At 38.8% G+C, this 23,945-nt stretch overlaps 1 protein-coding gene across 3 annotated transcripts in view; it reads left to right on the top strand.

Moving 5' to 3' along the window:
• Positions 1 to 23,945, top strand: part of ME2 (malic enzyme 2) — a 71,704-nt gene that overhangs the window by 16,083 nt on the left and 31,676 nt on the right. For 2 of the 3 annotated variants that reach the window (XM_003914383.5, XM_021930121.2), the window contains exons 2-7: positions 2,053 to 2,172; positions 13,735 to 13,868; positions 18,429 to 18,578; positions 21,799 to 21,874; positions 22,969 to 23,130; positions 23,745 to 23,848. In XM_003914383.5, the coding sequence (XP_003914432.1) occupies positions 2,065 to 2,172; positions 13,735 to 13,868; positions 18,429 to 18,578; positions 21,799 to 21,874; positions 22,969 to 23,130; positions 23,745 to 23,848 (734 nt within the window). In that variant the 5' untranslated portion in view covers positions 2,053 to 2,064. The remainder of the gene's footprint in view (positions 1 to 2,052; positions 2,173 to 13,734; positions 13,869 to 18,428; positions 18,579 to 21,798; positions 21,875 to 22,968; positions 23,131 to 23,744; positions 23,849 to 23,945) is intronic. The other variant, XM_021930120.2, reaches the window with a different exon arrangement.

A 23,945-nucleotide genomic window follows, 5' to 3' on the forward strand; every position in this document is an offset into this window, starting at 1 on the left:
CTACTCGGGAGGCTAAGGCAGGAGAATAGCTTGAATCCAAGAGGCAGAGGTTGTAGTGAGCTGTGATCGCGCTGTTGCACTACAGCCTGGGCGACAGAGAGAGACTCCATCTCAAAAAAAAAAAAAATCCCTTTTTTGGTTGGGCACGGTGGCTCATGCATATAATCCCAGCACTTTGGGAGGCTGAGGCAGGTGGATCATGAGGTCAGGAGTTCCAGACCAGCCTGGCCAATATGGTGAAACCCCATCTCTAATAAAAATATAAAAAATTAGCTGGGCGCGGTGGCATGTGCGTATTGTCCCAGTTACCCAGGAGTCTGAGGCAGGATGGCAGGATAATCACTTGAACCTGGGAGGCGGAGGTTGCAGTGAGCCGAGATGGCGCCACTGCACTCCAGCCTGGATAACAGAGCCAGACTCTTTCTCAAAAATAAATAAATAAATAAATTCCCTTTTTTGAAGTTCTCGCTGACCTCTGGATTGAAATATGCGTAAAAGTAATCCAGAAATCATGCTGCCACTGAACAACCCCCCCCCACCTCGTGTGTGTGTGTGTGTGTACAACACAGGCAGGATAGTTTCCTTCCTGCCTTTCGGGTCACAGGGATTTGTAACCCTTATAGTAGAGCTTGGCAAAACTTCTGTTGTAAAGCATAAATATACAGAATAATAGTAATAAAGAGTTTATGTTGTAACAGACCAAAAGGAGGAATGGGGAATAACTGCTTAATGGGTATAGTGTTTCTTTCTGGGGTAAAAAGTTATTTTGGAATAAATAGAGGTGGTGGTTGTACAACTATAAGAATTTTCTGGCCGGGCTCGGTGGCTCATGCCTGTAATCCCAGCACTTTGGGAGGCCGAGGCAGGCGGATCACGAGGTCAGGAAATCGAGACCATCCTGACCAACACAGTGAAACCCCTTCTCTACTAAAACTACAAAAAAATTAGCCAGGCATGGTGGTGGGCGCCTGTAGTCCCAGCTACTCAGGAGGCTGAGGCAGGAGAATGCCGTGAACCCGGGAGGTGGAGCTTGCAGTGAGCTGAGATCGTGCCACTACACTTCCGCCTGGGCGATAGAGCGAGACTCCATCTCAAAAACAAAAACAAAAAAAGAATTTCTGAAATGCCTCTGAATTGTTCAGTTTAAAATGGTTACTTTTATGGTATATGAGCTTGAAAAAGAAAAAAAAAATCCTTATGTAAATGGTTTTGCTGCCCCCTCACACAGATCATGGATTTCTCCACAAATAGAAATTCCATTTAAAAAAACTTAACAGCATAATCATTGCAATGATTTGTAATGTTTAAAGAAATAAATAGGCATTTCAAATTCTGATTTTTGGTGAGGTAATTGGTAAGCAGAAGAATCTATTGTCACTAAATATTTTACATTTAATGTATAGTTTTCTCTTTAAAAATGTCCATGTTTATGATGGATGCAATTATTTTATACATTATTTCATATAAAGTAATTATACACAATTTGTATGTTTTCTAGCCAATTTATATTATTTATTTATATTAAATAACAGGTTTGCTAAGACAAAAAATTCTAGTATATTAAATTTAAACATTAAACATAGTACATTGAAATTCTAGGTCTAGATTAAGAATCAGGATAGTTTTTCTTCCTCTGTGTGTGTCTCCACTTTCCTATTATTTACTTTTCTACCTTCAAGCTAAACTCTCACTCACTAAAATGAAACTCACTTTGCTATTTACTATGTTACCTTGTTTCTTAACCTCTTAATTTGTTTCTCTCACAAGTGGGAGATGCATACCTTGCCACACTTGTGTGTCTAGAAAGAGGTTAAATGTTTTTTGCAGTGTCTGATACATAGTAGGTGGTACATAAAGAGTAGCAGTGATTATTTCCCAAGAACATAAGAGTGTTATCAGAAAAAGTTAAGTTTTCACCTTCGCCTATTGTTACCTTTTTAAAACAGTTGCAGCCTATGGAAACATGAATGTGTTTTGAAAACTGATACCCAGTGGACATGGAGGCCTATAATATGATTCTCAACAGTGGTTTATTTGGTTTGTTTTTTTCAGGTGAAAGAAAAGATGTTGTCCCGGTTAAGAGTAGTTTCTACCACTTGTACTTTGGCATGTCGACGTTTGCATATAAAAGAAAAAGGCAAGCCACTTATGCTGAACCCGAGAACCAACAAGGTGGTAACATTAATACCAATGTACATTTTCTCTCTTCCTGTTAAAGGTTTGATATATTTAAGACTGATAAGGTGTGACATATTTTTGTAGCTTTATGCTAAGGCTGTTCAGAGATAGTTGTTTACATGAACTTTTTACGCTTCTCTACATGGCAAAATCGTGGTTGCTTTATACCCCCTAAATTTCATCCTCATGACTTTTACCATCAGAAAAGGATTGACTTTGATTCCTAGTTCTAGCTTTAAAAAATAAAAACTTGGAAGAGTGCTTTGGCCAGGACGTTGGGCCACATGTGAGATATTTACATTTCCCCAGCTCACATCAGGTACTCACCCTGAGCTAATCAGTTAGGTCCTTGGAAGGTAGGGTCAAAATTGTGAAATGAACCTTTATGTAAAGTCCACATCACCCCACCTCCACCTGTCTTTTTGGACACAAACCATTGCACACAAAAAATTTTCCCCGTTAGAATGATTAGATGACTGCTTCAAAAGAGAGAGACTCTTGACTCTTTATTATACTCTTGGGACAAAAGTGACGTGCAGTATTGAGATCCAGTCATGACTTCGTCCTTCATCTATGTTTAGTTCAGTGGACAAGTGCCTGTCTGTTTTTTAGTGGCAATATTAAATGGTAAGTAAAAGTTCTGGGAAGAGATTTTTTTACAAGAAGCTTGCAAGAGGATACATTGCAATATATGAAATTTACCTTTTGGGGAAAGGTAAATTCAAATGAAAGGTGTGACTTATTTTAAAAGAGCAGTCATAAAAAACTTGTCAGTCCCATTTGTTTCCCACTATCAGGGAAAATAGTTTATTGTTATCATATGATAAGTAATGAGGGGTTTCAGGCCTACAAAGGGGAATTTGACCATGGGTAACACAGAGCACCTCACCTTTGTATTCTTGTGTGTGACACAGAATGAGTTCGGCAAGCAGTTAGTGCGTTAAATGAAGCTTAATGAAGGATATTCTAATCCTCTCTTCTTTGTGCTTGACCTCTCCACATCACATTTGCTCTTTAAGATGCACTTCATTTCAAATCCAGTTCTCCTGTAGAACCTTTTTACACCACCATGGAGGAGTAATTACTCCCTTCTCTGAAACCCCATAGCAGTTTCTTCCTGTACCTGTGGCAGGTAATCAGTATGTGTTGCTTTGTGTTTCTTTTCATGGTTTTAAGCTGTTATTGAAGTAATTTATGGTAGTTACATTTTCATGAATTTGTATCTTCTTGACTATATTTCTGGTTCCTTTTGGGCAGTGACCATTCAAATACTTCTGTGTATCTTTTACAGTGCTATGGGTGCATTTGATAAATATATTGGTTTTATTTTATCTTTTATCCTTATGGAAATAATTTATGTAAAACCTACTCTGGGGATTTAGAGATTATAAGAAATTTATAAAGTACATTGAGTGGCAAACAAGTTTGCAGATGGAGCATAGTTTAAGTGCATTACTATACTTCTCTAAAGAAAATAATGTCAGCCAGACTCAGTGTCTCATGCCTGTAATCCCAGCACTTTGGGAGGCCGGGGCGGGTCGATCACCTGAGGTTGGGAGTTCGAGACCAGCCTGACCAACATGGAGAAACCCTGTCTCTACTGAAAATACAAAATTAGCTGGGCATGGTGGTGCATGCCTGTAATCCCAGCTACTCAGGAGGCTGAGGCAGAATTGTTTGAACCCGGAAGTGGAGGGTGCGGTGAACCTAGGTTGTGCCATTGCACATCAACCTGGGCAAGAAGAGTGAAACTCTATCTCAAAAAAAAAAAAAAGAAAAGAAAAAGAAAAAAGAAGATAATGTCTAACATCTGGCCTTCTGAAATCTCTAAGATTGAATAGCATCTGTATGGTCACATCGTTGAAGGACCACTTCTGGAAACCCCTTAAACATCAGGAAGAGTTTAATTTTTGTTTGAAGAACATAGACCAGTGATTCCCAAGTCATAGGTTATAGACTCCTCAGGAACTTACCATGTAAAGAAATCAAGTTTGCACTTCAAACATTGTAGACTTAATAACTTTTCAGATTTTTGTAAATATTATTTTAAGGATATGTTGCTGCTATAATTAATAAAATAGTAATTAAAGGCAGTATTGAATTCTGAATCTTTTTAAATGTATGTCTGTAATCACTGTATACTCAAGGTATACCTGCTCTTTGTTTATAAAACTTTTTTATTGTGGTAAAGGAAGCATATTATAAAATTGACAATTTTAACCATTTAAAAGTATACAATTCAGTGACATTAAATTCATTTAGTGTTGTGCAACCATCATCACTATCTAGTTCCAGAACTTTTTTATTATCCCAAGTAGAAACCTAGTATTATTTCATTTTATTTTATTTATTTATTTATTTATTTATTTTGAGACGGAGTCTCGCTCTGTCACCCAGGCTAGAGCCAGTGGCACAATCTCGGCTCACTGCAAGCTCCGCCTCCCTGGTTCACACCATTCTACTGCCTCAGCCTCCTGAGTAGCTGGAACTACAGGCGCCCGCCACCATGCCCGGCTAATTTTTTGTATTTTTAGTAGAGACGGGGTTTCACCGTGTTAGCCAGGATGGTCTCAATCTCCCAACCTCGTGATCTGCCTGCCTCGGTCTCCCAAAGTGCTGGGATTACAGGTGTGAGCCACTGCGCCGGGCCTATGTTATTTTTTTGAGACAGGTTCTCACTCTGTTGCCCAGGCTGGAGTGCAGTGACACTATCACGGCTCACTGCAGCCTTGACCTCCCTGGGCTCAGGTGATTCTCCCATCTCAGCTTCCCGAGTACCTGAGACTACAGGCACGTGCCACCGCGCCTGGCTACTTTTTGTATTTTTTTGTAGAGACGAGGTCTTGCCATGTTGCCTACGCTGGTTTTGAACTCCTAGGCTCAAGCGATCCACCTGCCTTGGCCTCCTAAACTGTTGGGATTACAGGCATGAGCCACCACACCTGGCCAAAATTTCTTATACTTTAAAAGGTGGGACACCATTATGCTAGGTTATAAGCAGGAGTTTAGGTGCTAATTTGAGCTTTACCATTTACTAGCCATAAAACTTTGGCAAACCCTTCAACTTCTCTAGGCCTTAGTTTTTTCATGTAAATAATATAGGTAATAGCATTTGGAAACATTTAAAGTGCTATACAAGTATAAAATTGTATTTCTCCTTTTCTCTGCATGCTCATTTGGCTAACTTTTCTAATAATTTTCTGAAATTTAGCTCTGCATCCTTTCCTATACAGCAGAAGGTGAGCAGTGGTTGAGCAAGTGAAGCTTCATCTGTATTTACAGCCACTCCCCATGACTTGCATTACCACCTGTGCTCTGCCTCCTGTCAGAGGAGCACAAACCGTATTGTGAACTGTGCATGCAAGGGATCTAGGTTGTGCACTAATTATGAGAATCTAATGCCTGATGATTTGAGGTGGCACAGTTTCATCCTGAAACCATTCCCCACCCCCTGAAATATAGTCAACAAGATAAAAACTCATGAAAATATAACTATCATCAATGACTTCAATAACAGCTAAGACATGAAAAGATAAATTGTCTTCGGCCAGGTGCAGTGGCTCACACCTGTAGTCCCAGCACTTTGGGAGGCTGAGGTGGATTGCTTGGGCTCAGGAGTTTGAGACTAGCCTGGCCTGGTCTCTACCAGCCTGACCTCGTCTCTACCAAAAATACAGAAAAATTAGCCAAGCATTGTGGTGCATGCCTATAGTTTAAGCTACTCAGGAGGCTGAGGTGGGAGGATCACTTGAGCCCAGGAGGTGGAGGTTGCAATGAAATCGTGCCACTTGCACTGCAGCTTGGGTGACAGAGTGAGCCCCTGTCTCAAAAAAAAAAAAAAAAGAAAAGAAAAATTGTCTTCCATGAAACTGGTCACTGGTGCCAAAGAGGTTGGGGACCACTGCTCTAGGAAGTTTTCACTGACCCTTTTTTATACTTCCTCACCACACTGGATGAGTTACTTCCCTGTTTGTTCTTTGAGCATTCTTGTGCTCACTTCTGTCAATACCATTTATCATACTCAGTTGGAATTATCTCATTCCTCCCTTGAGGACAAGGACCATATCTTAGTCTGTATCCTCAATATCTTACCCCAGAGTACTTAGCACACACAGAGCCTCAGTACATGCTGGATAGATGGGTGAATGCATGAACAAATGAACACATAGGAAAACAAAATCTGACATGATTGGTGCTCAGAGTTTCACAGATAATTAAACATGGGTTTTGTTTTCAGAAAAGAAGTTTGGATTAGGTAGGAATTTTGTTACCTACTTCTTGTAAAACAAGTTAGGAAATACCCCATTCACACCTTTTTTTCCCAATGTACTGATTTATATGTCTTCTTGTCATTTTTTGTGTTTTTCTTAAGCCCACTTCATCTTACAAAGTCTTAAAAATTGAGTGATACAGTTTTTTTTAAAAATAAGAATAGGAGGAAGAAGAAGGAAAAAAGTAAGAATAATTTTAAATTATGTTAAAAAGTTTTCAGTTGATGAGTGATATGATTTGGCTCTGCGTCACCACCTACATCTCATCTTGAATTTTAATAATTCCCACGTGTCAAAGGTAGGACCCGGTGGAGGTAATTGAATCATGAGGGTGGTTTCCCCCATGCTTTTCTCGCAAGATCTGATGGTTTTATAAGGGACTTCCCCCTTCGCTCAGCACTCATTCTGTCTCCTGCCACTCTGGGAAGAGGGACCTTCCACCATAATTGAAAGTTTCCTGAGGTCTCCCCAGCCATGTGGAACTGTGAGTCAATTAAACTTCTTTTCTTATAAATTACCCAGTCTCAGTATTTCATCATAGCAGCATAAGAATGGGCTGACACAATGAGTATATTTTATTTCAAATTTATGTATTAAGACCTAATTCCTATACCAAAACAACATAAGCAATAGAACATGCAATGTGAGTAATTGTGGATTTGTGATGAACAGAGCTTTCCACTTAGTTATAATTTGCCCTTTTTAGTGCAAGTTCATCTCAGTTAACACATTTTCAGAAATGTAAACATGCATTTGAATGCTAGTGAGGCACTGGCTATGTGGTGCCTATCCGTATTGAGGTTAAGGGAATGCATTTTATCTCCTGCATATAAATGTATATAAATGGATTCTATCTCCTGAATCATTTGCTTTCTTACATTTCTCAGTACAAACCCAAATCAGTATTAAAGAGTCTGAAAAGTTGTTTTAGTCTTAGATTATTTCTGTTACACTCATGATATGTCTTATATTAGATTGTAAAAGGCTTAAAGATATAGATAAAATGTGCTTTACAGTATGAAATGAGTACCAGTAAACAAATATTTGGTTGAATCATAGATGATAAAATATATAATAAATGAATTGGCTATTCATTTTTAGTGTGGATTTAAAGCCTTTAGAGGTAGATAAAAGTGATACTTTCTTTTACACTTTAATAATGCTTCCATAGAGTAGAATTCTCAAACAAGAAATCTGGGGAGGATTCAGGCTGAAGTTTATTATGATTACAACTGTAAAAGTGTACAATTGTTTGATTACAAGATGAGCCAACTCTAAACTATGTACATAGCCTCCTGCCCTCAATTTTTTTTTCACTTTTGTTCTTCCTGCCTCTGTGTTGGCTGCCTTAGCAAGAGAGACGCCAGATTTTTATTGATGACCCAGTGATTTAAAGGTATAGGAGTCCTTCTGAAATTTTTTTTAAAAACACCTGAACACTATTGATAGAAGCTAGTAATTCTCAAATCACTCCTTCTATCTACATTTTTTTCTTTTTCCAGTTCCTCCCGTAATAGTACTGAGAATCTCTTTTAAACCAAATATTCTCTTCAAGATGTAAGATTGTAAAGAGATTTTACTACAGATTTTTAATTTATTTCAGCCAAATTAAAATATCCTAATGGACTCTATTTAGAATAATGAACCATAGATTGCCAGAACTAAAAGAGCTAAGTACATAGTAAATACCTATGCAAACCATTAACTTAATTCAAGAAGGAGTGTTGAAGAAGAGAATCAATAACTACAAAATTTATTTTGTAGATTCCATCCCGAAGATTTAAGGACATGCTCAAGCTTTGTATCTGGAACTCTGGTTTTCTGGTTATTAGTTCTCTGAGGGTTTTGTTAATTTATTTGTTTTTATTTTAACTTCTCCTGGCTAGTTCTTTAATGAATTTAGAATTTTCTTCTGGTTCTTATTTACACAAATAATATGACTAATAAAAGATAAAAAAAACTATCATCTATTTTTATTTGGCCATGATTCTCTTGAAAGTATACTTACTTTTAAGATTATAGCATATACTTTTCTATGCAATTTTACCACTGAGAAAAGTATATTATAAATATATCCCCAAAATGTTTCATAAGCCATATAATAAATACATGGGTGCATAATAGCGTAATAGTCATTGGATTTGGAATTCCAATGGCTGATGAGACTCCCACTTTACACCCTTACTGGCTCCCTAGCATGTTTACCTGAATATTCAAGTGTCTGTTTAAGAGATTTGTGTCAGCATTGACTCCTGTGGAGAAACAGCATGTGCCTAATGGAAAATAGTTCAGGATCTTTCAGGATCAGCTGGAAGAAGTACACCTCTGCTATGTAAATTGGGAGGGAGGGAATTGCTGTTGCATAGATGAGAAAAAGGGAGACTTGGGAGAAGTGGCAAAGGGAGATGGAGAAGAGTAGGTGAGAGGATGATCATTTCAGCTTAATATTAAACAAATAATTTGATATGTTTCTTCTTTTTCTTTTCTTTTTTTTTTTTTTATTGAGGCAGAGTCTTGCTCTGTCACCCAGGCTGGAGTGCAGTGGTGCAATCTCGGCTCACTGCAAGCTCTGCCTCCCGGATTCATACCATTCTCCTGCCTCAGCCTCCCCTGCAGCTGGGACTACAGGCGCACGCCGCCACGCCTGGCTAATTTTTTTGTATTTTTAGTGGAGACGGGGTTTCACCATGTTAACCAGGATGGTCTCAATCTCCTGACCTCATGATCTGCCCACCTCGGCCTCCCACAGTGCTGGGATTACAGGCGTGAGCCACCGCACCTGGCTGATACATTATGTTTTAATGCAAAGTATCTTCTAATTTCCCTTGTGATTTCATCTTTAGCTAGTTGGTTATTTAGGAGTATATTATTTATTCAAATATTTGTGAATTCCTCAAATTTCCTCATATTATTGGTTTCTTATCTCCTTGCATTGTAGTCTGAGATCACACATCGAATGACTTAAATTATTTTACATTTTCTGAAACTTGTTTTATGGTCTAACACGTGATCTGTCCTGGGCTGTTCTGTGAGCACCTGAGAAGAATATGTATTCTGCAGTTGTTGAGTGTTCTGTGTATCTGTCAGGACTCATTAATTGATGCTGTTGTTCAAGTCTGCTGTTTTCTTATTTTGTCTAGTGTCTCCTCCATTATTGAAAGTGGGTATTAAAGTCTCCAACTTGTTGAATTGCCTTTCTGTCTTCAATTCTGTTAGCTTTGCTTCATGTATTCTGAACCTCTGTTGTTAGGTATATCTATATTTATAACTGTTATATCTTCATAATAGATTCACCCTTTCATCGTTGTAAAATGTCCTCTGTAGTAGCAGCGTTCATTTTAAAGTGTGTTTTGTCTGTTGTTAGTATAGCCACTGTAGCTCTCTTTTGGTTACAATTTGTGTGGTATATATTTTTCCATCCTTTTACTTTCCACTTAATTGTGTCCCTTGCAGAAAGCATATAATTGGATTATGTTTTGTTTTTTCTGGTTTTTTGTTTTTTTGAGACAGAGTCTCGCTCTGTCACCCAGGCTGGAGTGCAGTGGTGCAATCTCGGCTCACTGCAACCTCCACCTCCTGGGTTCAAGCTCTTCTCCTGCCTCAGCCTCCCAAGTAGCTGGGCCTACAGATACCCGCCACCAGACCTGGCTTATTTTTTTTTTTTTTTTTTTTTGTATTTTTAGTAGAGACAGGGTTTCACCACATTGGCCAGGCTGGTCTTAGAACTCCTGACCTTGTGATCCGCCTGCCTTGGCCTCCCACAGTGCTGGGATTACAGGCATGAGCCACCGCGCCCGGCCTAATTTTGTATTTTTAGTAGAGACAGAGTTTCTCCATGTTAGTCAGGCTGGTCTCAAACTCCTGACCTCAAGTGATCCGCCTGCCTCAGCCTCCCAAAGTGCTGGGATTATAGACTTGAGCCACTGCTCCTGGCCGACGTTATTTTCTTTAGAGAAGTATGGTAATGCATTTAACTATGCTCCATCTGCAAACTTGTTTTTGTCTTTGTCTAGGTGTAGATCTCTTTGAGTTTATCATACTTGGAGTTGTTGAGCTTGTTGGATTAATGTTTCTCATATTTGGGAAGTTTTGGGGCATTATCTCTTGAAATATTCTTCTGCTTCTTTCTCTTCTTTCCTCAGACTTCATTATGCATATGTTGGCATACTTGATGGTATCTCACAGGTCTCAGAGATTCTGTTCATATTTCTTTTTTTTGAGACGGAGTCTCCCTCTGTCCCCAGACTGGAGTGCAGTGGCACAATCTCGGCTCACTGCAACCTCCGCCTCCCAGGTTCAAGCAATTCTCCTGCCTCAGCCTCCTGAGTAGCTGGGACTGCAGGCACATGCCACCACACCCAGCTAATTTTTGTTTTTTTTAGTAGAGATGGGGTTTTATCATGTTGGCCAGGATGGTCTCGATCTTTTGACCTCGTGAACCGCCCAACTAAGCCTCCCAAAGTGCTGGGATTAGAGAGAGGCATGAACCACCAGGCCCGGCAATTCATATTTCTTTATTCTTTTTTCTTTCTGTCTTAGACTAGATAATCTTGGGTGACCTATTTTTAAGTTTGCTGGTTCTTTGTCCCACTTGCTCAAATCTACTGTTGAACCCCTCGGGTAAATTTTTTATTTTCATTTATTGTACTGTTGATGAAAAGATTAAAAGTCTGTAAAACATTTGAAGAGATTTATTCTGAGCCACATAATGAGTGACCATGGCCTGTGACACAGCCCTCAGGAGATCCTGAGAATACGTGCCCAAGGTTGTGGGGGCACAGCTTCGTTTTGTACATTTTAAGGAGACATGAGACATCAAATACATTTAAGATACACATTGGTTCAGTCCAGAAAGGTGGGATAACTCGAAGCGGGGGCTTCCAGGTTATAGGTAGATTTAAATGTTTTCTTATTGGCAGTTGGTTGAAAGAGTTATTATCAATAAAAATAAATGTCTGGATTATGATAGGAGGTTTTGGAGACCAAAGTTTCTTCATGCAGATGAAGCCTCCAGGTAGCAGGCTTCAGAGAATAGATGTAAGTGTTTCTTATCAGGCTTAAGGTCTGTGTTGATGTTAATGCTGTAGGAGTACAGTGAGGCATGTCCGACCCCCCACTTGCTATCATAACCTAAACCAGTCTTTTCAGGTTAAATGTTAGAGTGCCCTGGCCAAGGAGGAAGTCCATTCAGGTGGTTGGGGGACCTTATAATTTTATTTTTGGTTTGCAGTACTTTCATCCCCAGAATTTCCATTTAATTTCTTTGTTGATAGTCTCAATTTGGTGGGACATTATTCTCACACTTTCCTTTAGTTCTTTAGACATAGACATCTTTTAGGTCTTTGAATGTATTCAAAGATGTGAATTTAAAGTCTTTATCTAGTAAGTACAATGTTTAGGCTTCCTCAAAGACAGTTTAATGATTTTTGTTGAAAACTGGACATTTTAAATAGGGTAACAGCTCAGGAAATCAAATACTCCTCCCAGGGTTTGTTGTATTGCTGCTCCTTTTGCTTGTTTAGTGATATTTCCAAACTAATTCTTTTCTTTTTTTGAGACGGAGTATCGCTCTTTTGTGCAGGCTGGAGTACAGTGGCATAATCTTGGCTCACTGCAACCTCCACCTCCCAGGTTCAAGCGACTCTTCTGCCTCAGCCCCCCAAGTAGCTGAGACCACAGGCACGTGCCACCATGCCCAGCTAATTTTTGTATTTTTAGTAGAGACGGGGGTTTCACCATGTTGGCCAAGCTGGTCTCGAACTCCTGACCTCAGGTGATCTGCCCTCCTTGGCCTCCCAAAGTGCTGGGATTACAGGCATGAGCCACTGTGCCCGGCCTCCAAACTAATTCTTTATAAAGTCTGTATTCTTGTACATGCCCACTGAAGTCTCTGATTGGTTAGTTTTGTGGTCAGCTGATAATTAGACAAAGACTTAAATGCTTGGAACTAGTAAATTTCCCATTTTTTGCCAAGCGGCTCTGTGTGCATGTTGCAGCATACCTCCAGGCAGTTTACAACTACCCAAAAGCCTTCACTTCCTGCTTGCACAGAGCCTCAAGGTTAGCCAGAGGTGTGAGCTAGGGTCTTTTCCAGGTGTTTCCTGGATGTGTCCATAGCTCATGTATGTAACCTTCTAGAGTCCCAGTAATACCTCATGGCTTTTCAAAGCTCCAATCCCATGGTCATCTCATTCTTTAGCTTTTCCTTGTCAGCTTTTTGGTTACCCTGTTGTTTTCCTCAACTGTTATCCACTGTCTTGGGCAGCTGCTATGCTAAATTATTGCCTCTTGATTATTTCCAACAAGCACTTCTGGGGAAATGGCTTTTCACACTGGGTGAGCACCAAGTTAGGTCAAATGAAGACAGCCTTGCAAGTGGGGTCTTCCAGGAAACCACCTGACAGGTCAAATAATGACATTTTCCTGGAATGGGGTTTTAGAAGAATCTCCAGCCCCTTCTCCCTGCTCCAGTGGCTTCCAGGCTGCTGATTTTCACAGCAATTGTGAGGTGTTAGTTTTCAATTTAAAACTGGCACAAAACTTGCTGCCTACTGAAATCCAGCCATTTTTCCTGAATAACTGCTCACTGGTTGCTACATTCCTTTGGTAGATTTCCAGAATGTTGAAGAAGTTGTTTCTGGTTATTTGTCCAGTGTTCTTGTTGCTTTTATGGAGGAAAAGATTTTCCAAAGGCCTTGCTCCAGCATTTTCACTGACATTGTTTTGATATGAAGAATTTAACCCATAGTCAAATACCAGAAATTGAAAAAGATTTTCTTACGATATAGATTAATTTTTTCTAAAGCATCATTTCTTCTATCCCCTTTTTTATGGTATTTCATGGTATGAATATACTATAGGATGCTTAACTCTTTCATAGTTAATGGGCTTTTGTTAGCTTGTAATAGCCAAGAGAACTAGAAACAACATTACAACTAAATTTTTGTATATGCCTCTGTATGCCATTAAGAATGTTTTTCTAGAATGGCTACCTGGAAGTCAGATTGCTTGATGAATAATATGTGCATTAAAAAAATTTAAGAATACTTTAAAACTGTCTTCCAAAGGCCTAAACTGGTTTATATTTCCAGCAGTGGTTTGTGAGAATATCTCTTTTCCACACCCTGACCAATACTGGACATCAGTCTTACAAAGTTTTGAAAGCCTGGGCAAAAATAATATGTCATTGATTTTTCAAATTTGCATTTAAATTATATTTTGAAGAACAATGTCATTGCTACCCCAGTAAGTAATAATTTTTAATCCTTTTATTTCTCCTCTTTAGGGAATGGCATTTACTTTACAAGAACGACAAATGCTTGGTCTTCAAGGACTTCTACCTCCCAAAATAGAGACACAAGATATTCAAGCCTTACGATTCCATAGAAACTTAAAGAAAATGACTAGCCCTTTGGAAAAGTAAGAATTGGTTAGATGTTTCATTTTTTTATTGGTATTCTGATTAGAAAACTTGTGAGCATTATGGTTCTTATGGCATGAGAAATATACAATCTCATATAAGTTTGTGTTTTGTCAGTTAACTACTTTTATAATGATTGTGTTTTACTTCAGTGAATACTTCACAAGTATTCACTGTTGTAAAACTTAACAAATTAGTTTTTATGCTTACAGTTAGAGCAATTCAGATTTCAGTGGAATATTAGAAGCAAAGGATACCATCTAATTTGCAATCATTTTATTCAACAACTTTTATTGATCACCTACTTTGTGTTGACACTGTACCAGCCACTGAGGCTATAAAGTGGGTAATAGATAGGGTGACCATATGCTATATCACCTAATCCAGGATACTTTGGAGAATAAAAAAGAGGTGTACCTAAAGCTATCCCTGGCAAACTTTTTTTTTTCTTTTTTTTGGACGGAATCTCGCTCTGTTGCCCAGGCTGGAATGCAGTGGCGCGATCTCAGCTTACTGCAGTCTCTGCCTCCCGTGTTCAAGCAGTTCTCCTGCCTCAGCCTCCTGAGTAGTTGGAATTACAGGCACCCATCACCATGCCTGGCTCATTTTTGTATTTTTAGTAGAGATGGAGTTCACCATGTTGGCCAGGCTGGTGTCGAACTCCTGACCTCAGGTGATTTGCCCGCCTCGGCCTCCCAAAGTGCTGGGATTACAGGCGTGAGCCACCACGCCTGGCCTTTTTCTTTTTCTTTCTTTCTTTCTTTTTTTTTTTTTTTGATACAAGGTCTCACTCTGTTGCCCAGGCTGGAGTGCAGTGGCACAGTTTCGGCTCACTGTAACCTCCACCTCCCAGGCTCAAGCAATTCGCCCACCTCAGCCTCCCAAGTAGCTGGGATTACAGGAGTGCACCACCATACCCGGCTAGTTTTTGTAGTTTTTAGTAGAGACAGGGTTTCACCGTGTTGCCCAGGCTGGTCTCGAACTCCTGGACTCAAGCAGTTTACTCGCCTTGGCCTCCCAAAGTGCTGGGGTTAAAGCTTGAGCCACTGCACCAGGCAGCAAACTTAATATATATGACCAACCCAGTAACTCACAGCCCTGTCTTCTAAAAGGTCATCAACAGATAGTTATGCTATGATTGTTATTGGTCTCTAGACCACAATGTACAGTACAATGAGAAAAGGGTACATGCAGATATATTCTGAGAGCCTGCAGAGGGCATCTAGCTCAACTTGGGGGAATCAGATAAAAGCTTCCTGAAGGGAATGACGCCTAAGCTGAATTGTAAATGGTATGTTACAGGTAGCAGGCCAAGTATTCTGGGTAGAGGGATAAGTCTGCGTGTAGAGCTAAGCGTATCAATTGAGTTTGTTAAGTATAGGAGATTATTGGTGACTGGTAAGAGTGGTTTCTTTGGTGTGATGGAGCAAAAGAGATACTGTGATAGACTGAAAAATGAATGGAAGGGGAGGAAATGTAAACTACCCTCTCAAGAAGTTCAGATAAGGAGGGAAGGAAGACATTGAATAATAAGTAAAGCAAGACTTGGGATTAAGTATGTTTCAAGCTGGGAGAAAGTTTAATGTTTCATCGTAGTTATGAGGAATGAGCCCAGGAGAAAGGATAATTGATAGAGCAAGGTCTCAGGGAAAGGAAGAAGGCATAGGGTCAAATGCAGAGATAGAGTGGCTGGCCTTGAGCAGGAACAAAGAACAGCTCATTCTCCAAAGCTGGAGGAAAGATAAATACAGATATTAGTAAGGATAAGTATGGAGATGATTGAGCAGAAGTAATGAACTCTCAGTTTAGCTGATGACCTTGCTTTCCTTTATGACATAGAATATGAAAGTCATTACTCAAATGTAGAAGGGCCAAGGTTGAGTAGAGTTGGTGAAGAGAGTGATAAATGCTTGGAAGAGCCACGTAGCTATAAGATAAAGCTGAACAAAAGCTAGGCTTGGTGGCTCATGCCTGTAATCCCAGCACTTTGGGAGGTCAAGGTGGGAGGATCACTTGAGCCCAAGAGTTCCAGACCAGCCTGGGCAACACAGTGGGACCCTGTTTCTACAAAATTAAAAAAAAAAAAAATTAACCAGGCATGCTGTTACACACCTATAGTTCCAGCAACTCAGAAGACTGAGGCGAGAGGATTACTTAAGCCCAGGAGGTCAAGGCTTCAGTGAGCCATGATTGCACCACTGCACTCCAGCCTGGGTGATAGAGTGAGAGCCTGTCTCAAAAAAAAAAGAAAAGAAAAAGGCCGAACAAGAGCAGGTTAAAGGGATGAGAGCAGACCCTGATGGCCTGGTGGCAAGATCTTATTTATATTGGTGCCATTCTGCACAGCAATGTTATTTTTCCACAGAAAAGATGAAATGTAACATTCATTCAGGCTTGGAGTTTGCTGGGCTGGCAAAGGTTACTTCAATTCATTCAGTTAATATTCAGGACTGCTATGTGCCTGGCACTGTTCTAAGTTTTGGAACTCCAAAAATGAAAACACTCAGCCCTTCTCTTCAGAGAGTTCACTGTCTCTGGTGGAAAGGCAGACACTGTGGAAGGGGAGTACAGTGAAAAATCATGTGGGGATTCCTAAACAGGAATGACAGGGAGATATTTGCTCAGAGTGAGAGATTTGATCCTGGGATTCAGAGGAGGAAACAAAGAGAATCCCCAAGGGAGCCCATAGAATTGGGAGAGAATGAAGCAGTCAGAGCTAGAGATCCCTCTGAAGGATGACGAAGTGAGGGCATCATATGGTTACCCAAAGTGGTAGAGGATTATGATCCGAGAGTGGATAAGGGCATTCACCATTACTGAGCTATAGCGATCCTAGGTGAGTGCTGCCCATCACTGAGGTACACAGAAGAGTGACTAAAGTGAAATAAAGAAAATGGTAACGTTGAAGAGATCCATGACTTGCACAGCTTCCTTCTATCACATGCCTCGTAGGTCATCTGTTCTTTCCTTAACATTACTTCCATCTCACAAAGCCATCCATTCCATTTTAGCAGCCCAGTTTGTTTACTTCCCTATACTGCAGAGAAATCTTCTCCCCTTTAATTTCTATCTATTGATACCATTTCTTCCGCTATTAGCTATGTAGAAAATATAATTGAAGGGATCACTTCTCCCCATTTATTCACCAAATATTTGCACACCAGTTGTATGCCACATATTGCTATTAATAGTTCCTGGACCTATAGAAGTATATGAGGTGATCGTTTCTAACTTACGGTATTGTCTAGACTGGAGGAATCCAGAAAGTCAAGAAGTGGAGTGAGAGTTACAGAGGGAAGTAGCGTATCATGGGACCTGAAAACAGGAAAGTCTAAAACGTGTATGTATACATGATAGGGGAGGGGAGTGGATAGAAAAGGGCCCCCAGAGAGCACGCCACCTGAGCTGCATTTGGAGTGCACGTGTATAGGACTATGCCTGGAGAGAGAGTACAGGCAAAGGGTGCATCAAACGCAGCAAGTCCAGGTTGAGTTGTGATCCTTTTGAGGAGCTAAGTAAGTCAGCATGAAGAAGATGAGACTGAAAAGTAGGCAGAGGTCTTGTTAACTATTTTAGGAGCTTGAGCCTTATTTTACGACAATGTATTTGGAAGCGAAATGATCACAGTTAGGTTTTTAAGAGAAGAATGAATTGGAGCATAGGAGGAAAATTGTATTTATAAAGACTGGTAAGAAGGCTTTTGAGGTAGCCCAGCTGAGAAATGGTGGTAGCTTGTACTGTGTGAGGGTGGAAGGAGCAAATGGATATATTTGAAAGCTATTTAGCAGGTAGACTCTGTAGGACTTGGTGATTTATAGGATTGGTGTTGGGGAGGGTAGGAGAGGAAGAAATCAAGAATGGAATCTGGGTTTCACATTTGGTCATATGATAGCAGAAGAAACAAGGTCAGGGAAAGATAAGTCTGCTTTAGACATATTTAATTCAAGATGATTACTGACTTTCAAGCTTTCAAGCCGATAGTTCCCTGTTCTCTAAATTTAAAAAGAAGTTATTTATATATTTATTGACATCAATTGACAATTGCCTTTTTTGTGCTGCTTCTGCACTCTGTGTAGACCTTATAATGCTTCTAACCCTCCTGGGTTATAAACTCCTTGAAAACAGGGGTCACTTCTTATATCTCTGGAAAATAGTGCCAAGCAGATAGTGTTAAGCAAATGTTTGAATTAATGCCACTTTATTTTGCTTCCTTGTTTATATGTCAGTGTCCTTGAAGAATGATTCTTTAAGGATAGGGACCTCATAGTGATCTTTGCATTTCCAGTGCCTTCTACAGAGCCTGACCCACAGTAAGGGTTCAGTAAACATTGTTTCTATTGTTACTTCATTGTCATCATCATCATCTACCATTTAAGTACCCTCATATTTTTGTTAATTTTTAGTCCTGGGTGTTAAATAGTGATAATCTGAGGTTTTGGGTTTTTTTAGAATGTGATGTGAGCGGGGCTCAATTTCAATTTTAGGTTTAACTTTCATAAGCCAAGACTTTTAATGTAATGCAGGCTGACTGAGACATTATTTACTGTGCTTAATTTCAGATATATCTACATAATGGGAATACAAGAAAGAAATGAGAAATTGTTTTATAGAATACTGCAAGATGACATTGAGAGTTTAATGCCAATTGTATATACACCAACGGTTGGTCTTGCCTGCTCCCAGTATGGACACATCTTTAGAAGACCTAAGTAAGGCTTATTTAAAAAAGAAAACTTGTAAATGGTTATTGAATAAGGAAAACATCATTCCATAACAGCTATTACATTTCTATTTTATATATCTTAGCCGAATCACATTTCCTACCTCACAAAAATGTAATTTTTATTAAAAGTGATTAACAAAAACCCAACATTTTATCTTTGTAAAAATAGCATCATTCATTTCTAATCTTCTTTAAATTATTGTGATTGTTAGAGTAATTATATACTTTTAGAACCTGCCCCCCCACCAAAAAAAGTCTTAATTCTGGTGGGAGAGAATCCAGAATTATTAAAATTTTTGTCAATAAAGCCAAATTAAGAGATTTTTTTTCTCATTTTTTGATCGGTTTTAATTTGTTTTTTGTTTTTGAAAGAGTCTCACTTGGTCACCCAGGCTGGAGTGGAGCGCAGCGGTATGATCTTGGCTCACTGCAACCTCCGCCTCCCAGGTTCAAGTGATTCTCGTACCTCAGCCTCCCTAGTAGGTGGAATTACAGGTGCACACCACCACGCCTGCTAATTTTTGGATTTTTAGTAGAAATGGGATTTCGCCATGTTGGCTGGGCTGGTCATGAACTTCTTACATCAGGTGATCAGCCTGCCTCAGCCTCCCAAAGTGCTGGGATTTACAGGCACGAGCCACTGCAGCCTGTTCTTTTTTTTTTTTTTTAATGAATTTTCATTTCAAATAGTTCTAGCACCTACAAACATTGTAAATGGGAAGAGTACTGAAATGGCAAGAACTGACTGTATTCCTTGAATGAGTCACATGATCCCCATGAATGTGTTTCCTTGTGACAGTTCTTTGGAAAATTATAAGCGCTCTCTCTCTATATATATATACACACACACACACGTACATACATGCGCACACACACACACACGCATGCTGTTTTTACTTAATCTGAGTTTTCTTGTCTTATTCCTCTAATCTATTATTACTTTTCTCAATCCTTATAATATTTTCCCCATGCCCAATTAACACATTCTTCCACGTGTGGAAATTCAAACAATGTATGACAGCTTTTATATTCAGTCTCCTGTCATCTAGTCTAGTGGCTTTCAAACTTTAATGTGTATAAGAAATACCTGTGGGAGTTACTCAAAATGTTGATCTCTGCCAACTTTCCTCTCCTCCCCATCCCCAAGATTTCTGATGAAAAAGAAAAAAGGTCTGGAGGTCCGGATTTTAGTGAGCACCCTCAGTGATTGTGTTGCAGGTATTCCCTGGAAGACACTGAGAAACAGATTGTTCTAACCTATATGCTGCCAACAATTACTGTAACTAAAACATTTCTGTGACATAACCATGCTGTTCAGCTATTTTATAGTTTCCTTATTAGAATGATTAAAAGATAGAGAGAAACTTGGAAATACTGATGCCTGAGCCCCACCCCCAGAGATTCAGATTCAGTTAGTCTAGACTTAGGAGTTTCACAAAAGAGCCTGGTGTGATTCTGATGTGTACCCAGAGTTGAGAACTGACTTGAAACATGAAGAGCATGGCTTATGTGTGAGGGCAAATACTGTTTATTATTTATGCAATGTATTGTGCTATGGGTTTTTTTTTTGTTGTTTGTTTTGTTTTTGTAGATGGTCATTAAATCTTGGTTGGTTGATTGATCTAAACTTTAAGCCAATTAAATCAGAATCTTTGGAGATGGGACCCTGGCATTTTACAGCGTACCAGATGATTCCATTGTATAGCCATGATTGAGATATTGCTGAACTAAACTGATTTGAACTGTAATAGTGGTGCTAAATTTAAGATACCGATGAGACAGTTAAACATAAGATCAGTTTGACAGCAATGAGGATCCGTTGGCCCTCATGTCTGCCTGAACTGTGTTCTTGAACCTGCATTTCTTCTTTTTTTCCTCCTTCTCTTCCTTCTTTGCTTTCTCTTTTGAAATCTGGATTGATTATCTGAATTAGGTAACAACATACTGTGTTTAAAATGACTTTTTTGTTAGCCATTCCACAATTTATACAGATTTCAAAACATGTTTTACATGATAAATATAGTTGACCCTTGAACAACACAGGCGTGAAGGTCCATTTTTACTCAGGTTTTCTTGTCCTTTTGCCACCCTTGAGACAGCAAGACCAACCCTTCCTCTTCCTCCTCTTTTTGATTTTGTTAATAACATTTTCTTTTTTCTAGATTACTTTATTGTAAGAATACAGTGTATAATTCATATGGCATACAAAATAGTGTTAGTTGGCTGGGCACGGTGACTCATTCCTTTAATCCTAGCACTTTGGGAAGCTGAGGTGGGTGGATCACTTGAGGTCAGGAGTTCGAGACCAGCCTGGCCAACCTGGTGAAACCCTGTCTCTACTAAAAATACAAAACTAGCCAGGCGTGGTGGTGGGCATGTAAAATCCCAGCTACTCTGGAGGCTAAGGCAGGAGAATTGCTTGAACCCTCCGTGGGGGGCAGAGGTTGCAGTGAGCCGAGATCATGCCACTTCACTCCAGCCTGGGTGAAAGAGCAAAACTCCAAGTCAAAAAAAAAAAAAATTCTTAGTCAACCTATGTGTTACTGGTTAGGCTTCTGGCCAGTGGTAGGCAACATTAGTAGTTAAGTTTTTGGAAAATCATACAATTTTTGTACGTAAATTTTTATCATGTAAATTTTTGACTTGATTTTCTAACACCCACATTGTTCAAGGGTCAACCGTATATCCAATTTTTGTCAAAAAAATAATATTAAATAAGTAAAAGTAACTTTTCACTTTTTCCTTATGCTTCAGGTAGCTCATCTTTTGTGTGAATTTATTGTAATTTTCTTCTTTCCCTTCCTGCTCCTTCAAATTTCAAATTTTCAGTTTCAGTAAGTTTTAACAGTAGTTTAGTTGGCCTTGTAATGCTCTCCTGCATTGGTGGCTTGCTTCAGATTTTTTTTGTTTTTTTTTCCTGTTGGTGTATTGAGTTTATTTGAACATGAGATGTGGATATATTTCTTCTTGGGTAAAATGATTGTATCATGTAACAATAATCTTTGTTGCATCTGCTATGAACATTGTAATTACAGTTTGAAGTACTTGAAAATGTTTGAAAATAAACCAATGTGACTTAGGTAAATCTGCTTGGAAATTATACCATGTCTTGATATTTTATTAAAATATCAAAATATTTCAATTATGAACAAAAACTTAGAAACAAAGCTGTTGTGAAATGCAAAGGTGTTTTTGTTCTGTTGCAGGGGATTATTTATTTCGATCTCAGACAGAGGTCATGTTAGATCAATTGTGGATAACTGGCCAGAAAATCATGTTAAGGTACTAATAGTACAACCCTCCTTTTCACAATGTTTTCTCTTTTCTTGTAAATTACCTCTAAATCTCCAAGAACAGTTTTTCATTGTTGCTCTGATTTATTTTGCACTTATATACATGCAGATTTAGTGCTTTGCAGCTGAGGCGATGATAATAGTAGTAGTTATAAAATGGGCTACCGGTATAGAGTTTGACTCTGAGAAAGAAATTGGAGCTAGAATACAAGGTGAGCCCTGTCGGTATCGGCACCACTGGTGTCTCTTGCCCTCTCAATATCCTTTCCTATTTCACTAATATTATTCTAGGTAAAGAAAATACTTTAAAATACCATAAAAACTTTTGTTTATAATGGTGTTAGAAAAGTTTGATTATGCCTTTTTTTCTTTTAAATCTAAGATTGAGAACCTTAGCAAATATGAAAGTGTTAAATATAAGCCCTGGCCTATTTAGTTATCTTTCATAAAGTGAAATGTAATAACTTATTTCAAGATCTTTGGGTAGGCTTTTGTAAATTTTATTATAGGCAACAATCTTACCTGCCTTTATACTCCTTTCCAAAATAAACGTTGATGAATGATCATTGGTTTGAATAATCTAGCAAAAATTTGGTCAAATAATTAAACTGACAGTATCATCTTAAGACCTTCCTTATAAGTAGGTATTTTTTTTTTGTTGTTCTAGACTTTTTCTTTTCCACAGTTGCTAAGGTTTTTCTTGTTTGGCCTAGGTTATTGTGTTGGAGTACCATACTGTTTATTTCTAAACTCTTATTTTTCTCTTATGGTAATCTCTCCATCTTGTTCATCTCTGCCATATTTAATCTTTCTGAAGATATTTAAGTTGGTCCTTTAGTCAGAAGAATTCTATTCCTAAACCGAAGTCAGAGGGAAATCAAATCTAGTTAATGTCTCATAATAGTCAGAAATCCTAGAATTTTAAGTATGGTTGATTGGTTTATATTGGAAATTAGCCAAGAAACAATTTTGTTTTTAAGAGCAAAGAGTAAATATATGTGAAGTGACTCAATCTTTTTAAAAATGCTTTTCTTTAGTGCCCCATTTTTGACAACTTTTAATTTGCATTTTTTTGTGTTTAAGGCTGTTGTAGTGACTGATGGAGAGAGAATTCTGGGTCTTGGAGATCTGGGTGTCTATGGAATGGGAATTCCAGTAGGAAAACTTTGTTTGTATACAGCTTGTGCAGGAATACAGCCTGATAGATGCCTGCCAGTGTGTATTGATGTGGGAACTGATAATATCGTGAGTAACATCATTTTCCCCCTTTATCTTCCTCCTGTATTTTTAAAAATTTGTATAGTATCCCTCTTTTGAAAATGATAATTTAAGAAGGGAAAGTTTTATGATTAAATGTTAGTTTTTTTCTTAAACTCCACTTTTAATGTTTATATAAATAATAGTAAATTAAGTCTATTAAAAGTTTCTTGGGCTGGGCATGGTGGCTTCTGCCTGTAATCCCAGCACTTTGGAAGGCCGAGGCGGGCAGATCACTGGAGGTCAGGAGTTTGAGACCAGCCCGGCCAACATGGTGAAACCCTGTCTCTACTAAAAATACAAAAAAAATTAGCCATACGTGGTGGCACAAGCCTGTAATCCCAGCTACTTGGGAGGCTGAGGCAAGAGAATCGCTTGAGCCCAAAAGACGGAGGTTTCAGTGAGCCAGGATCATGCCATTGCACTCTAGCCTGGGTGACAAGAGTGAGACTGTCTCAAAAAAGAAAAAATAAAGTTTCTTGAAGGGCAATACATTTAAAAAATTGTATTAGTAATTTTTTATTTTGCAATTTTTATTGTATGTGTTTAAACTGATTATATAATATAAATTATTTTATTTTTACATTTGTTTTGTTTTGTAGGCACTCTTAAAAGACCCATTTTATATGGGCTTGTACCAGAAACGAGATCGCACACAACAGTATGATGACCTGATTGATGAGTTTATGAAAGCTATTACTGACAGGTATTTTTTTAAAAGTTTGAGTATATGAAAGCACTTTTAATGGGGGTGGGGGCGGGGTAAAAACTAAAGTTTTGTTTTGTTTTCCTTTATTTCTTGT

Source organism: Papio anubis, chromosome 19 (genome assembly GCF_008728515.1).
Source record: "Papio anubis isolate 15944 chromosome 19, Panubis1.0, whole genome shotgun sequence".
In the NCBI taxonomy this organism is placed as follows: Eukaryota; Metazoa; Chordata; class Mammalia; order Primates; family Cercopithecidae; genus Papio; species Papio anubis.